At 46.0% G+C, this 15,034-nt stretch overlaps 1 protein-coding gene across 3 annotated transcripts in view; it reads right to left on the bottom strand.

Annotated features, from left to right (window-relative positions):
• The window catches only part of POLA1 (DNA polymerase alpha 1, catalytic subunit), a 450,237-nt gene that overhangs the window by 417,058 nt on the left and 18,145 nt on the right, over positions 1–15,034 (bottom strand). For all 3 annotated transcript variants that reach the window (XM_040423702.1, XM_040423703.1, XM_040423704.1), the window contains exon 4: positions 371–445. In XM_040423702.1, coding sequence (XP_040279636.1) covers positions 371–445 — 75 coding nt within the window. The remainder of the gene's footprint in view (positions 1–370; positions 446–15,034) is intronic.

The raw sequence follows: 15,034 nt of genomic DNA, 5'->3' as shown, positions 1-15,034 counted from the left end.
TGTGCTACAGAATCATAGTGACAGATTTATGTCAGTATAATCCAGAAGAAATAAGGTCATGCAGAGAGACATAGGATTATAAATCAGTGTCCAGAACGGAGGATCATGCTCACACACAGAGCGTGATTTCCACACTGGAGTCCTTAATGTGCAAAAGTAAAAACTGGGAAAAAAAAAAAAAAGGTTGTAAACAAACTATCATATTTTGCTGCCTTATAAAAAAAACCATCTGTGTTGGTAAAAAATAAAAAAAAAGTTAAATATAGTATAAACAGTAATTTTAAAAAGGTGAAATTTAGTGGTGGACATTTAGGGATTTGAAGGGTTTGGTGAAACAAAGGCGTTAAACAAGCACAAAAGTATCATGTACCTTTGTCAAGATGTACATCTTCATCAAGGTCATCATCAAAAATTTCTCTTCCATCTTCCACATAACCTGCCCCATCTGCAAATCAGAGCAGAACAGCCAAGAAAGAGTTGCATTAAGGATGTTGAATAGGACGTCACTCGTTATAATTGTACAGCATTTTTAATCACACATTGGAGATTTATCACGAAGGGAATTTTTAAAGGAAATCTGTCACCGGGATAAATCGCTATTGAAGTAAAGCCATGGCCTAATAGCACTTAGTACCTTATTTCCAGATGTGCCTTCGTTCCAGCAATAGATGTTTTTTATCTTCTGAAAAAGGAGATTTTTGTATAACTTACCAGTAAAATCTCTTTCTCGCTCTTCATTGGGGGACACAGGAACCGTGGTATAGCTATGTCCTCTAGGAGGTGTTGACACTAGATAAAGCTGTTAGCTCCTCCCCTGGCAGCTTTACCCCCTCCAGCCTGGAGAGAGAGCTTCAGTTTGTGAGAAGCAGTAGGAGAAGCAAAGTAAACCAACGAAAAAACATGGACCACCAACAGGGTTCTAACCAGCAACTGCCACACTGTGGCCGAACGACAATACTGGGTGGGTGCTGTGTCCCCCAATGAAGAGCGAGAAAGAGATTTTACTGGTAAGTTATACAAAAATCTCCTTTTCTCGCCCATATTCATTGGGGGACACAGAAACCGTGGGACGTTCAAGAGCAGTCCATTGGAGGGAAAAACCAGACCCATGGAAGCAAGCATCCCTGCTGGTAGCTAAGAAACTGCCGCCTGCAAGACCTTGCGGGCTAAGCAGCAGCTGCCGATGCATAAGAATGCACCTGGAAAATCTTTGTGAATGTGTGTAAGGAGGACCGGTAGCCGCGTTACACAAATGCACAGCCGAGGCGCGATGCCTCAGAGCCCAAGAAGCGTCCACCACTCAATGAAGCGAGCCGTGACACCTAAGGGCGGAACCCCGCACCGGTGCGGAAAGGTACAGCATTTGCAGACGGAATCCATCGTGCAATTGCCACCTCGGAGGCCGCCATTCCTTTTCGTGGAACCTCCGGATGACAAAAAAGGTGTTCCGTACACCAGAAGGGACTGGAGGCTGCCAATAATGACATAACTCCCTGCCCTAGGGAGTGAAGCAGAGGGACAGTGAAGGAAGGACAATTTCTACATTGATGTGAAAGACAGAGACCACCTTCGGGAGAAAAAAGGAATGGGCTGGAGAAACGCCTTATCCTTGTGAAGACCCAGGAAGGCTTCTCTGCAAGAGAGCGCCGCCAACTCGAACACCCGTCTGATGGACGTGAGAGCCACAAGAAAAAACTACCTTCTAGGACAGGAGCCGGAGAGATCTCCCCAAGGGCTCAAAGGGAGAAGACTGGAACGCTGAGAGAACTACATTCAGATCCCAAGGCGGTAAAGGACGGTACGGAGGATTCATATGTGCCACTCCCTGAAGGAAGGTTACCATGGGCACCAGGGGAAGCCACGCCATCAACCAAGACCCTAACTGCCAATGTAAGACCGGAACCTAAAAGAAGGTCGTCCCTAAGTGTCAGTGACAAGGGACATCTCCAGAAGGAGAACGAGATCAGCGTACCCGCATGACGGGGCCAATCAGGAGCGACTAGAATTTGTCGGAATTCCCTCCATCTGATCCTCCGTAGAACCCTGGGTAGGAGAGAAGAAACATGTAAGGAGGGAGAACTCCCGCCAAGGAGATGTCAGGGCATCCATGTCGTATGTTTTCAGATCTCCTGTTCGGGAGAAAAGGTGGGGAGCTTTCGTGTGGATACCGTTAGTACACCCAGACCAATGGAAGGAGTCCCCATAGGAGGAGGGATGTGGAGGGCGCCACAGCCCACCAGTCGGAACCGGAGCGTGCCTGGAATGGAAGGCCACCAAAAGAATACCCCGTGCAGATGCAGATAGGTAGTAACATAGGAACTACCAAGGCATGCAGGGTGTCTATGAATCATAATCCAAAGGAGGAAAGGGACAGGGGACGAATAGACTAGGTCCAAGCCCATATCCCATCTGAGACTGGCGCTATACAGAAGTAGCCAAGGATTTCAGATGCAGAAGAGTCCATCAACTGACGAAAAACTGAACAGACAGAACCCAAGTATGCAGTGGTACGCAATACCGCTCCCACAGTAGTAGCCAGCGCTCGACCCGTCAGCGCAAAAAACAGAGGGAGGCCTGAGACTATCCGTAGAAGCCACGTACCATAATGCCCCAGTTGAAGTAGACTGAGAAGGAGGAGTGGTGGATAGAGAACACAGTCAGTGAGCACTTGACTCGCTGGAACGTACACAACATATATATGCAATGGTGTACGCACTACTACTGATGCGGACAATATCATGACCAACTGGAACAATGAAGACCCATGGAGATGGGAGTATCTAGGACACAAGTGATGCTAGTAAACCCCCTGAGAAGACAGAGGAGTTATAATCATGGCCAAAACCAGCAAAGAACACAATGAGAATAGCCACCGTATCCACTGGCGGCCTCATATAGCACTAGAGTAAGAGTACCGGGCACCGACGAGCACCGACTGTTGAATTGCCGTATCTGAAGATATTCAGTTATTCCCCCGCTAATGGATCACTTGCGAAAGGGGGTAAGGCAGGCAGGAAGCACAGTGATGTGCAACACTCCGCCTATGGGAGGATAGCACGACAGTTGGACCATATCCAATGGTGGTGCAACGGCGAGAACTAGTGCATATGGCAAGTCCTGTACCCTGTGAGAGTGCAATTAGCACCTAAATAAGGGGGTAATGCACACAGCACACGTTGTAACCAGTGATAATGTCATCCCGCCACCTGTGGAAGGAGCTAATGAAATACAGCAGGTACTAAACCCAGTGGAGAAACAATTCCGCCACCTACAGAAGGGGGAATGTATACGTCCGGCACTGAAATCAGTGTTACTTCACTTAGTCCACCTATGACAGGGAACAATGTATAAGGTCAGTACTGTATCCCAAACTAGTGCAATTACTCCGCCTAAGAAGGGGGTAATGCCTACAAGTGCTGCTGGCCACCGTAGACGCAATCTTAGGAGATTGCTTCGGATTCATGCCAGGGTCTGAATCAGTGATTCTTCTCCTCCCCTCCCCTCCCTCGGGCGGACCAGCTCCTGTGAGAGAGGGTGCATCAGAGCGTGACCCGGGGAGGAAGGGAGGGGGTGTGGAGATATTCGAGAAGATGACCTGCTGTGGTCCGCTAGCGCGCAGGTCTGCCCCTCAGAAACTCGCCCCTGGCAGATGCAGACTGGAGGCTTAGCAACCAAACTCCCCAGGGAGTGGAATGGGAACAGAGGTCCTGTATAAAATTGCGCCGGCTGAGAATCATCAACCGAACGACCCGGGAGGGTGGATTGGGAAGTTCCAGATGTCTCCCACTGGAATTGCGCAGGTGGGGAATTATCAACCAAACGACCCAGGAGGGTGGACTGGGAATGTCAGAGGTCCCTTATTGAATACGCCGGTGGAGAATTATCAACCAAATGGCCCCGGAGGACGGATTGGGAACCTGCGGAGATCCTTCAATGAATTGTGCAGGTGGAGAACTATCAACCAAACGACCCGGAGGGTGGGTTTGGAATACTTCAGCTGTCCTCCACGTGATTTACGAAGGTGGAGAATTATCAACCAAACGACCCCGGAGGGTGGATTGGGAATTCCAGAGGTTCTCCGCTGTATTGAACAGGTGGAGAATCATCAACCAAACGGCCCCGGAGGACGGATTGGGATCCTGCAGTGGTCCGTCACTGGATTGCGCAGGTGGAGAATCATCAACCAAACGGCCCCGGAGGATGGATTGGGATCCTGCAGTGGTCAGTCACTGGATTGCGCAGGTGGAGAATCATCAACCAGAACTGCCCCGGAGAGCAATTGGGAACTATGCGAGGTCCCCCTTTACCCGAGATAGGGCACGGGCCCAGTGTGGGACCACACAGACCGGGTGGCCCTGCGGCTGAGGGGGACCCGTATGGACGCACATTTCCTTTATTATTATTATTTAAAACTAGGAAGACGGCCTCAATGACAAGAGGCAGGAAGGGGTTAAATCCTCCACTCATGTAGTGTACCCAGGGGAAGAACTCCAGATAGGCGCCGGCCCTACCGGAGCAGGTCGGGCAGAGAAAGGAGCAGGTCTGAACACCATGCGGTGCACGGCCGATTAAGTAACTGCACTGTTTCAATTCGTGAAGACCCAGGGCCGGCCGAATGAAATGGCTGGCCAGGAAGGGTTAAAAAGAGAGCAGGGGCGGTGCTCAGCTGGCTCTGGGGGAGGGGAACAGCTAGGCGGGAGAATTTCACGCCAGCCCCCCCCTTCCCCCCAAGGAACAGTTGCGGCCGCAAAACCGGGGGCCCAGTTAACACATGACCGCCAGGAGCACTGCCGGACAGCCCGGGGGAGAAGCACCAACACCTAGAGTGCCCCCCCAAAAAAATAAAAAGGGGGGGGGGGCGCCCCCGGGAGGGAACAGACACTGCCGGTGCTACGGGGGGATGCAGCAGGATTCCCCCGCTAATTAGGTGAGTCCCCCATGAGGTAAGATCCTGCAGTGGTCCGTCACTACCCGGAGGGTGGATGAAGTATGCGGCGCACGAGGCGTCCGCGATTGTTTTACCCTCATTAACTCTGTCGGAGCTGCGCCTTGGCGCCCGCTGCCGACAGGGTCGGAATATGGAGCTGGGGAGCGGGAGCCGTGCGCTCCTCTCCGTCCCGCTGATGTATACACTGTCACCCCGCAGCGCCATCTCGCCCAATTCCGCCTCCATATTAACCCCCCATTAGCCGTCTACCGGCCTAGGGGGGAGTGAGAGGGACTGTTATAGGGGTCTTGAGATCATAACGGCCCCTGGCAGCTTGTGCCTGCTGTGTGCCCCTAGTTAACCCTGAGGGCAGGAAAAAACTATGCTGAGAGGGAGAAACACCAGGGGAGAACCATGCCAAGAGGAAGGGAGGGGGAAGGGGTTAATACTCACCTAGTCCCGTGTACTCACCTCATCTTCTGTCCAACCGCCATCTTCACCCTTCCTCTGGTCCAGCAGGGTCACCCCTTCAGCTACTGGCACCGTAGTGGCAGGACGCTGGAAAAGGGGGGCTTGGATGGGTGACCCCTTGGCTGGCGGGATGCAGGGGAGCGAGGCTGCCCTGGTCCACCTTGTCTTCTGTGGGGGAGGCAGCAGTGCGGGTGACCGGCACTGGCCCAACTCAACCCCGGGAGAACAGGGAGGCGAGGAGTCCACTGTTTTCCCATCTGAAAAAAGGAAAAAAAATAAAAAATCTTCAGGAGATCCCTGCAGAGCAGGGGAGTTCTTGCCTCCTATTGAGGCTAGAAAAAACTGAAGCGCTCTCTCCAGGCTGGAGGGGGTATAGCTGCCAGGGGAGGAGCTAACAGCTTTATCTAGTGTCAACACCTCCTAGAGGACATAGCTATACCCAAGGTTTCTGTGTCCCCCAATGAATATGGGCGAGAAATCCAGTTTATTTGGTATGCAAATGAGCCAGTAAGGTGCCCAGAGGGGCGTCACTCTTGCAGGAAGGAGCCCAGGCACACCCTCATGCTGGGAGCAGGGAAAAGGAGGGCAGAGTTATGGCTTGACTGTGATGTAGGAGGGTTGGGTGGTACTAAGTGCCATTACTAAGTGCTATGTCTTTACTTCAATAGCGATTACCCTGGTGACAGATTTCCTTTAAGTGATTTTTGCTGCTGTAATTTGTAGCAAATGTTGCATGAGGGGTGATTAATTTGGTGCATCTTTTAAAGTATCACTTCTATCTTGAGATGTTGCTACACTTTCTATTCCACCTCTATACTGGGGTGACATTGTGACAACTTTTTATTTCGACAGGCTAACCAAACCCATATTTCCACCCACTTTTTAAAACTGAAGTGTGTGGTTTAAAAATGCTGCAAAATTTATGCGCAAATATGTAGAGCTGTGGAGTTTCAGTCTCGATTAATTCTTAATTATTCAACAATTTAACCCCTCAGTGACCACAAATATGTTTTCTTTTTTGTTGTGTTTGTTTTTTTACAGTGGTCACTATGGAGCCCTAAATTTTCCTGCACAGCAGGGCTGTCCCCACATAGGTTTCCTGTGAATGACAGCCAGTCTCATGCTATGACAAGATCAGAGAAACCCCTTATCCAAATAGTTTAACCCCTTAGATGCCACAGTAAATAGTAACCTCAGCATCTAAGTCAGGCATCCTCAAACTGCAGCCCTCCAGCTGTTGCAAAACTACAACTCCCAGCTTGCCTGAACAGTCTACAGGTATCAGCCTACAGCAGGGCATTGTGGGAGTTGTAGTTTTACAACAGCTGGAGGGCCGCAGTTTGAGGATGCCTGATCTAAGTGGTCAGTTTCAGAGGAAGGAGGTTTTCCTCTGTCACCCATCACCAACCGCTTGAATATGATGACTGGGTGTCAATGCTTTTACAAGGCAGCTACAGGTCTAGTGAAGGCCTCAGGTCCATCTTCTGTGCATGGCTCAGACACGGCCTCTTGCAATGTGACAACGCATTAAAAAGGGGGTATTGCTTAGTCACTAATCCCCAAAATATACTAATAGGACTGGCTCTCAACAAATCATCCGCACTTTATTTACTCACCATACATATCACAAAAATAAGCATCAGTTATTGACCCAGGTATACATTTTGCGGAGCTCACGCATAAAAAATAAAAAATGTATATAAAAATGGCAAAGAAAATAAAAAGAGGGTCAGTCAGCACATCCCAATGCTCAGGTGCACGTTGCTGTGGCTGAAAACACAAAGTAAAAAATGCAATGCAACAGCTCTCTGCAAACCAAATAAAGTACAAAAAAGTATGGTGAGCTCCCTCAAATCACTAATAATGCCCAAAATATGCCTGTCAATAAGGGGTTAAAGATCATAGTATGCTGTCAGTAGAGAAAGTTTTCTTTAGGCCTGTTGCACACAAACGTTGTGTGCCCGTGGCCGTATTGTGGCCCGCAATACACGGGCACCGGCCTGTGTGCACTCCGCATCACAAATGCGGACCCATTCACTTAAATGGGTCCGCAATCACAGAGTGCTTCCTTAGTGTTTCTGTTCAGGCCTCCGCACCGCAAAAAAATAGAACTGTATTCAGTCCAGGATTTCTAGCTCATGGAGGACTTCCTGAGCTGGATATAACTATGACCATGGGCACTAGCTTAAATTTGAATGCTGGAGCCCTTCTGCATTTTCTATAACTATGTCCATCACTCAGCTGTGAGTATAACTAGGTATGGCTCAGTAGAAGTTATGAGTCGCCCGTGAAGACTAACAAGATGCCGAAGTCCTAGCACCAGTGGCATAGCACCAAAGCCTTGCACCTTCCAGGCCAGGGGTGCACAACTTTTTTTGGTCTGAGGGCCGAATTGTCACATCGCTGTATTTCAAGGGACCGCAAATAAAATACATTTTTGATAGGCGCTCATTTGGTTCTATTGATTATCGGTAGCATATCTCTTATTACACAGAGATGTGCTGACGATTATCGTATATCTGTCATTCTGATAAAATAAGCGAATCAGCAGCCAAACGAGTGATTCTTTGTTTATCGGCGGCACAATTATACCGGCCAGTTATCATGAATGAGCGTTTCTATGAAGACTTGTTCCCAGTAATTGACCTGAATATCTTCAGTGTATTAGGGGCTTAAAGGGATTTTCCAGTAAAAATGAATTTCTAACACGTTCCTGCAGCATGGCCCCTGAAACCGAAGAGCTAAACTTACCTGATCCCCCCCATTTCGGTCCTCCACACTGCCCCCATCTTCTGGTCCCCACGCTGTTTTCACCTGGCATTGCATGGCCATGGTCACATGCATCTCTCAAGCCAATCATTGGCTTCAGCGGTGATGTAGTCACAAGCAGCGTGTCACCACTGAAGCCAGTCACTGACTGGAGCAGTGTATGTGACCATGGCCATGCCCTGCCAGGTGTAAAAGGCGCAGGAACTGGAAGATGGATGCAGCGAAAAGGACCAGGATGGCATGGAGCAGGTAAGTATGAATCTGCTGATACAGGGGCAATGCTGCAGGAACTTGTTAAAAATAGTTTTAACAGGAAAAACCTGGAAAACTGGTGACATTTTCTTCCATCCTGCCTCCTATTCATAAAGGAGTGCTTTCCTTCACTGCAGAGGACGGCGCTCACTGGTTATTACCTACTCCTGCCCCCCAGTTACAGGTGCCATGTAAAAACCAGTAAGCACTTTCCCTTACTAGTGGGGAAAATGCTTATTGGTTAACACTTTAATAACCAGGCCTGAACAGACACTTTCTGTGATTTAGCGCACGTAGTGGTTCAAATTGTAACTTTTTAATGTTTTATGTGTTGGGACTACCAAAATAATTTTTGCAACAATTTTTTTTACTTGACACATAGGACCTTAAAATTTTGTTTTATTTGGCAGAAAAACTGTACAAAATGTTTTTAAAAAGTATTTTTTCTTTCAACAATAGTTCCTTATTCTTTAAATATGCAAACTGACACCAAAATAATTTTTTATTATTAGAATTAGTTCCCTATTTTGTGTCATTTTGTTATACAATATGCATAGTTTCACGTGACTGTTTTGGATGGTGTGTGCGTTTTTTCTTTTATGTATTTTTTATTCTTTTTAATATTTCTGCTACAAAATATACCCTTGAAGGTCATAAAAAGACCTTTGGAGGACACTGACGTTTTCTGTTAATTTTTCACTTTTTCATCTGTATTTTATTGTATTAATTTTTTTTATAATTGGTTTATTACTTAATTTTTAAATATATTTTTGACAATGAACACTATTATTTTGCACTTTTTTTTTTATTTTATCATTTTAAAACATTGTTTATAAATTTTCAATTTTTTTTATTTTTTTTATTATTTATTTTCGCCATATATTGTGTCCCAAAAGATCATAAAAAGCCTGTTGGGCGACAGTGAGCACTCTTATATTTTGCAATTATTCCTTTTTCTTTTATTTGTATTTTTTTTATTTTTATAATTTTCTATTTTTTTGCCATATCATTTTATTTCTTGTTTTTTTTTTTATTTGTGTTTTATTATTATTTTTGTTTTCATTTTTTGAAAATAATTTAACTTTTTATTTAATATATTTTTTCCACATAAAAAAATCCTTTGAGAGGTTTGAGAGGAGCCCCAGTTACAAGGGAAACAAGCATGCTGTGGGGCTTTGTACAAGGCAGAGCTGAGCAGGGTCTCCTGACCCTGCAGCTCTGCACTCCTCTGTCCCCAAGACGGGTCCACCATGCATAGCGCGCCGCTCACCTGAGAAGGCAGAAGAGCTGATAAACTGCTTCTGCCTTCTCCTCGGCAGCCTGGGACCCGTCCTGCTCCTGCTACAGTGCCAGAGCAGGAGGTGTAATGTGTGCGGCACTCATGGCAGAAATACAGCTGATCCACAAGATCAGCTGTGCTTCTGTCCAGGAGGACGGGGGCCGCATGTGGCCCGCGCACCTCTGTTCTAGGCACTGGTGAGTGCACACATCTGCTGGAGAATAGGCACAAGGACACTAAGGGCCCAAGTATAGGGAGCCAAAGAGCCTTAACCACCTCAGCCCCCAGTGCTTAAAGAGGACCTTTCACCGATTCTTACCCTATGAACTAACTATACAGATAGGTAGAGCGGCACCCGGGGATCTCACTGCACTTACTATTATCCCCGGGCGCCGCTCCGTTCTCCTGCTATGCCCTCCGGTATCTCCGCTCACTAAGTTATAGTAGGCGGAGATACCAGTCCCTAAGTTATGGTAGGCGGAGTCTGCCCTAGCGCTGGCCAATCGCAGCGCAGAGCTCACAGCCTGGGAGGTTATTTTCTCCCAGGCTGTGAGCTCTGCAGTGCGATTGGCCAGCGCTAGGGCAGACTCCGCCTACTATAACTTAGGGAACGGAAATACCGGAGGGCATAGCAGGAGAACGGAGCGGCGCCCGGGGATAATAGTAAGTGCAGTGAGGTCCCCGGGTGCCGCTCTACCTATCTGTATAGTTAGTTCATAGGGTAAGAATCGGTGAAAGGTCCTCTTTAAACACCCTGAAAGACCAGGCCACTTTTTACACTTCTGACCTACACTACTTTCACCGTTTATTGCTCGGTCATGCAACTTACCACCCAAATGAATTTTACCTCCTTTTCTTCTCACTAATAGAGCTTTCATTTGGTGGTATTTCATTGCTGCTGACATTTTTACTTTTTTTGTTATTAATCGAAATTTAACGATTTTTTTGCAAAAAAAGGACATTTTTCACTTTCAGTTGTAAAATTTTGCAAAAAAAACGAGATCCATATAGAAATTTTGCTCTAAATTTATAGTTCTACATGTCTTTGATAAAAAAAAAATGTTTGGGTAAAAAAAAAATGGTTTGGGTAAAAGTTATAGCGTTTACAAACTATGGTACAAAAATGTGAATTTCCGCTTTTTGAAGCAGCTCTGACTTTCTGAGCACCTGTCATGTTTCCTGAGGTTCTACAATGCCCAGACAGTACAAACACCCCACAAATGAGCCCATTTCTGAAAGTACACACCCTAAGGTATTCGCTGATGGGCATAGTGAGTTCATAGAACTTTTTATTTTTTGTCACAAGTTAGCGGAAAATGATGATTTTTTTTTTTTTTTCTTACAAAGTCTCATATTCCACTAACTTGTGACAAAAAATAAAAAGTTCTATGAACTCACTATGCCCATCAGCGAATACCTTGGGGTCTCTTCTTTCCAAAATGGGGTCACTTGTGGGGTAGTTATACTGCCCTGGCATTCTAGGGGCCCAAATGTGTGGTAAGGAGTTTGAAATCAAATTCTGTAAAAAATGACCTGTGAAATCCGAAAGGTGCTCTTTGGAATATGGGCCCCTTTGCCCACCTAGGCTGCAAAAAAGTGTCACACATCTGGTATCTCCGTACTCAGGAGAAGGTGGGGAATGTGTTTTGGGGTGTCATTTTATATATACCCATGCTGGATGAGAGAAATATCTTGGCAAAAGACAACTCTTCCCATTTTTTTATACAAAGTTGTCATTTGACCAATATATTTATCTCACCCAGCATGGGTATATGTAAAAAGACACCCCAAAACACATTCCTCAACTTCTCCTGAGTACGGGGATACCAGATGTGTGACACTTTTTTGCAGCCTAGGTGGGCAAAGGGGCCCATATTCCAAAGAGCACCTTTCGGATTTCACAGGTCATTTTTTACAGAATTTGATTTCAAACTCCTTACCACACATTTGGGCCCCTAGAATACCAGGGCAGTATAACTACCCCACAAGTGACCCCATTTTGGAAAGAAGAGACCCCAAGGTATTCGCTGATGGGCATAGTGAGTTCATGGTAGTTTTTATTTTTTGTCACAAGTTAGTGGAATATGAGACTTTGTATGAAAAAAAAAAAAAAAAAAAAAAAATCATTTTCCACTAACTTGTGACAAAAAATAAAAAAATTCTAGGAACTCGCCATGCCCCTCACGGAATACCTTGGGGTGTCTTCTTTCCAAAATGGGGTCACTTGTGGGGTAGTTATACTGCCCTGGCATTCTAGGGGCCCAAATGTGTGGTAAGGAGTTTGAAATCAAATTCAGTAAAAAATGACCAGTGAAATCCGAAAGGTGCTCTTTGCCCACCTAGGCTGCAAAAAAGTGTCACACATCTGGTCTCCCCGTACTCAGGAGAAGTTGAGGAATGTGTTTTGGGGTGTCTTTTTACATATACCCATGCTGGGTGAGATAAATATATTGGTCAAATGACAACTTTGTATAAAAAAATGGGAAAAGTTGTCTTTTGCCAAGATATTTCTCTCACCCAGCATGGGTATATATAAAATGACACCCCAAAATACATTCCCCACCTTCTCCTGAGTACGGAGATACCAGATGTGTGACACTTTTTTGCAGCCTAGGTGGGCAAAGGGGCCCATATTCCAAAGAGCACCTTTCGGATTTCACAGGTCATTTTTTACAGAATTTGATTTCAAACTCCTTACCACACATTTGGGCCCCTAGAATGCCAGGGCAGTATAACCACCCCACAAGTGACCCCATTTTGGAAAGAAGACACCCCAAGGTATTCCGTGAGGGGCATGGCGAGTTCCTAGAATTTTTTATTTTTTGTCACAAGTTAGTGGAAAATGATGATTTTTATTTTTTTATTTTTTTTTCATACAAAGTCTCATATTCCACAAACTTGTGACAAAAAATAAAAACTTCCATGAACTCACTATGCCCATCATCGAATACCTTGGGGTCTCTTCTTTCCAAAATGGGGTCACTTGTGGGGTAGTTATACTGCCCTGGCATTCTAGGGGCCCAAATGTGTGGTAAGGAGTTTGAAATCAAATTCTGTAAAAAATGACCTGTGAAATCCGAAAGGTGCTCTTTGGAATATGGGCCCCTTTGCCCACCTAGGCTGCAAAAAAGTGTCACACATCTGGTATTGCCGTACTCAGGAGAAGGTGGGGAATGTGTTTTGGGGTGTCATTTTACATATACCCATGCTGGGTGAGAGAAATATCTTGGCAAAAGACAACTTTTCCCATTTTTTTTATACAAAGTTGGCATTTGACCAAGATATTTATCTCACCCAGCATGGGTATATGTAAAATGACACCCCAAAACATATTCCCCAACTTCTGCTGAATACGGAGATACCACATGTGTGACACTTTTTTGCAGCCTAGGTGGGCAAAGGTGCCCAAATTCCTTTTAGGAGGGCATTTTTAGACATTTGGATACCAGACTTCTTCTCACGCTTTGGGGCCCCTAAAATGCCAGGGCAGTATAAATACCCCACATGTGACCCCATTTTGGAAAGAAGACACCCCAAGGTATTCAATGAGGGGCATGGAGAGTTCATTGAAAAAAAAAAAATTTTGGCACAAGTTAGCGGAAATTGATTTTTTTGATTTTGTTCTCACAAAGTCTCCCTTTCCGCTAACTTGGGACAAAAATTTCAATCTTTCATGGACTCAATATGCCCCTCAGCGAATACCTTGGGGTGTCTTCTTTCCAAAATGGTGTTATTTGTGGGGTGTTTGTACTGCCCTGGCATTTGAGGGTCTCCGCAATCATTACATGTATGCCCAGCATTAGGAGTTTCTGCTATTCTCCTTATATTGAGCATACGGGTAATGAGATTTTTTTTTTCCGTTCAGCCTCTGGGCTGAAAGAAAAAAATGAACGGCACAGATTTCTTCATTCGCATCGATCAATGTGGATGAAAAAATCTCTGCCAAAAAAAGAAAAAGGAGGGGAAAGGCGTCTGCCAGGACATAGGAGCTCCGCCCAACATCCATACCCACTTCAGCTCGTATGCCCTGGCAAACCCGATTTCTCCATTCACATCAATCGATGTGGATGAATAAATCATTGCCGGGATTTTTTTTTTTTTTATATATACAAAGTGTTTGCCAAAGTATATGAACACCGCCACCTCCTCAGCTCATATGCCTCGGCAAACATATCTTTTACTGCAGAGGAGAAATCTCGTCTTGCAGCGCCGCATACACCGACTTGCGTGTAATCTGACAGCAGCGCAATGCTTCTGTCCGAATGCACATCAGTGCTGCAGCTGGTCGATCGGTTGGTCCACCTGGAAGGTAAAAAAAACAAAACAAAAAAGAAAAAACCAGGCCGCAAAGCAATAACTTTATTAACTTTAGAACAGAACATATTAACTTTTTTTAACTTTTTTAACTTTTTTACTTACCGGTAATTTTTTTTACCTTTATAGAACAAACCTCTCCTTCCCCATGGGACAATGTGCAAAGCGCAAATCGCCCAAAGATGTGGCGAAGTACGTTATGCACTTTATACCAGGTGAAAGGAGAGGTTTGCAGCAGCTGAGAGTAAAAGGGCCCTAATAGCCCTGTGTGCCTGTCCTGTGAGATGCAATCCCTATGCTAAGTGTACCTATGTGTGGTACTTCCGGAAACACTCTCCATAGCATAGGGCAGGGTGGTCCGGACAGTCAGGACAGAAATAGCGGGTGTCACGCCTTATTCCACTCCTGCTACAGACACGACATCTTTTTCGGGGTGACGGTTGGGTTGAGGTACCAGGAACGACACTGGGGAAATGTCGCTCGTGTAGACGGCTAACTACACTGGGGGATGGGGCCACGGAACCTCCTGGGTAAAGGAGGTTCTCGATGATCTCTTCCTGGAATTTGAGGAAAGATCGTGTTCTCCCAGCCTTACTGTAGAGAACAAAACTATTGTAGAGCGCCAATTGAATTAAATATACAGACACCTTCTTATACCAGCGTCTGGTTCTGCGGGAAACTAAATACGGAGACAACATCTGGTCATTGAAGTCCACCCCTCCCATGAGCGCATTATAGTCGTGGACACAGAGGGGCTTTTCAATGACACGGGTTGCTCGCTCAATTTGGATTGTCGTGTCTGCGTGAATGGAGGAGAGCATGTAAACGTCACGCTTGTCTCTCCATTTCACCGCGAGCAGTTCTTCGTTACACAAGGCAGCCCTCTCCCCCCTTGCAAGACGGGTGGTTACAAGCCGTTGAGGGAAGCCCACGCGACTAGTTCGCGCGGTGCCACAGGCGCAAATCCGTTCTAGAAACAAATGCCTAAAGAGGGCCACACTTGTGTAAAAATTGTCCACATA

Source organism: Bufo bufo, chromosome 3 (genome assembly GCF_905171765.1).
Source record: "Bufo bufo chromosome 3, aBufBuf1.1, whole genome shotgun sequence".
Lineage (NCBI taxonomy): Eukaryota > Metazoa > Chordata > Amphibia > Anura > Bufonidae > Bufo > Bufo bufo.
Note: the sequence above shows the minus strand (reverse complement) of the source record. Positions and strands in the feature narration are given on the sequence as shown.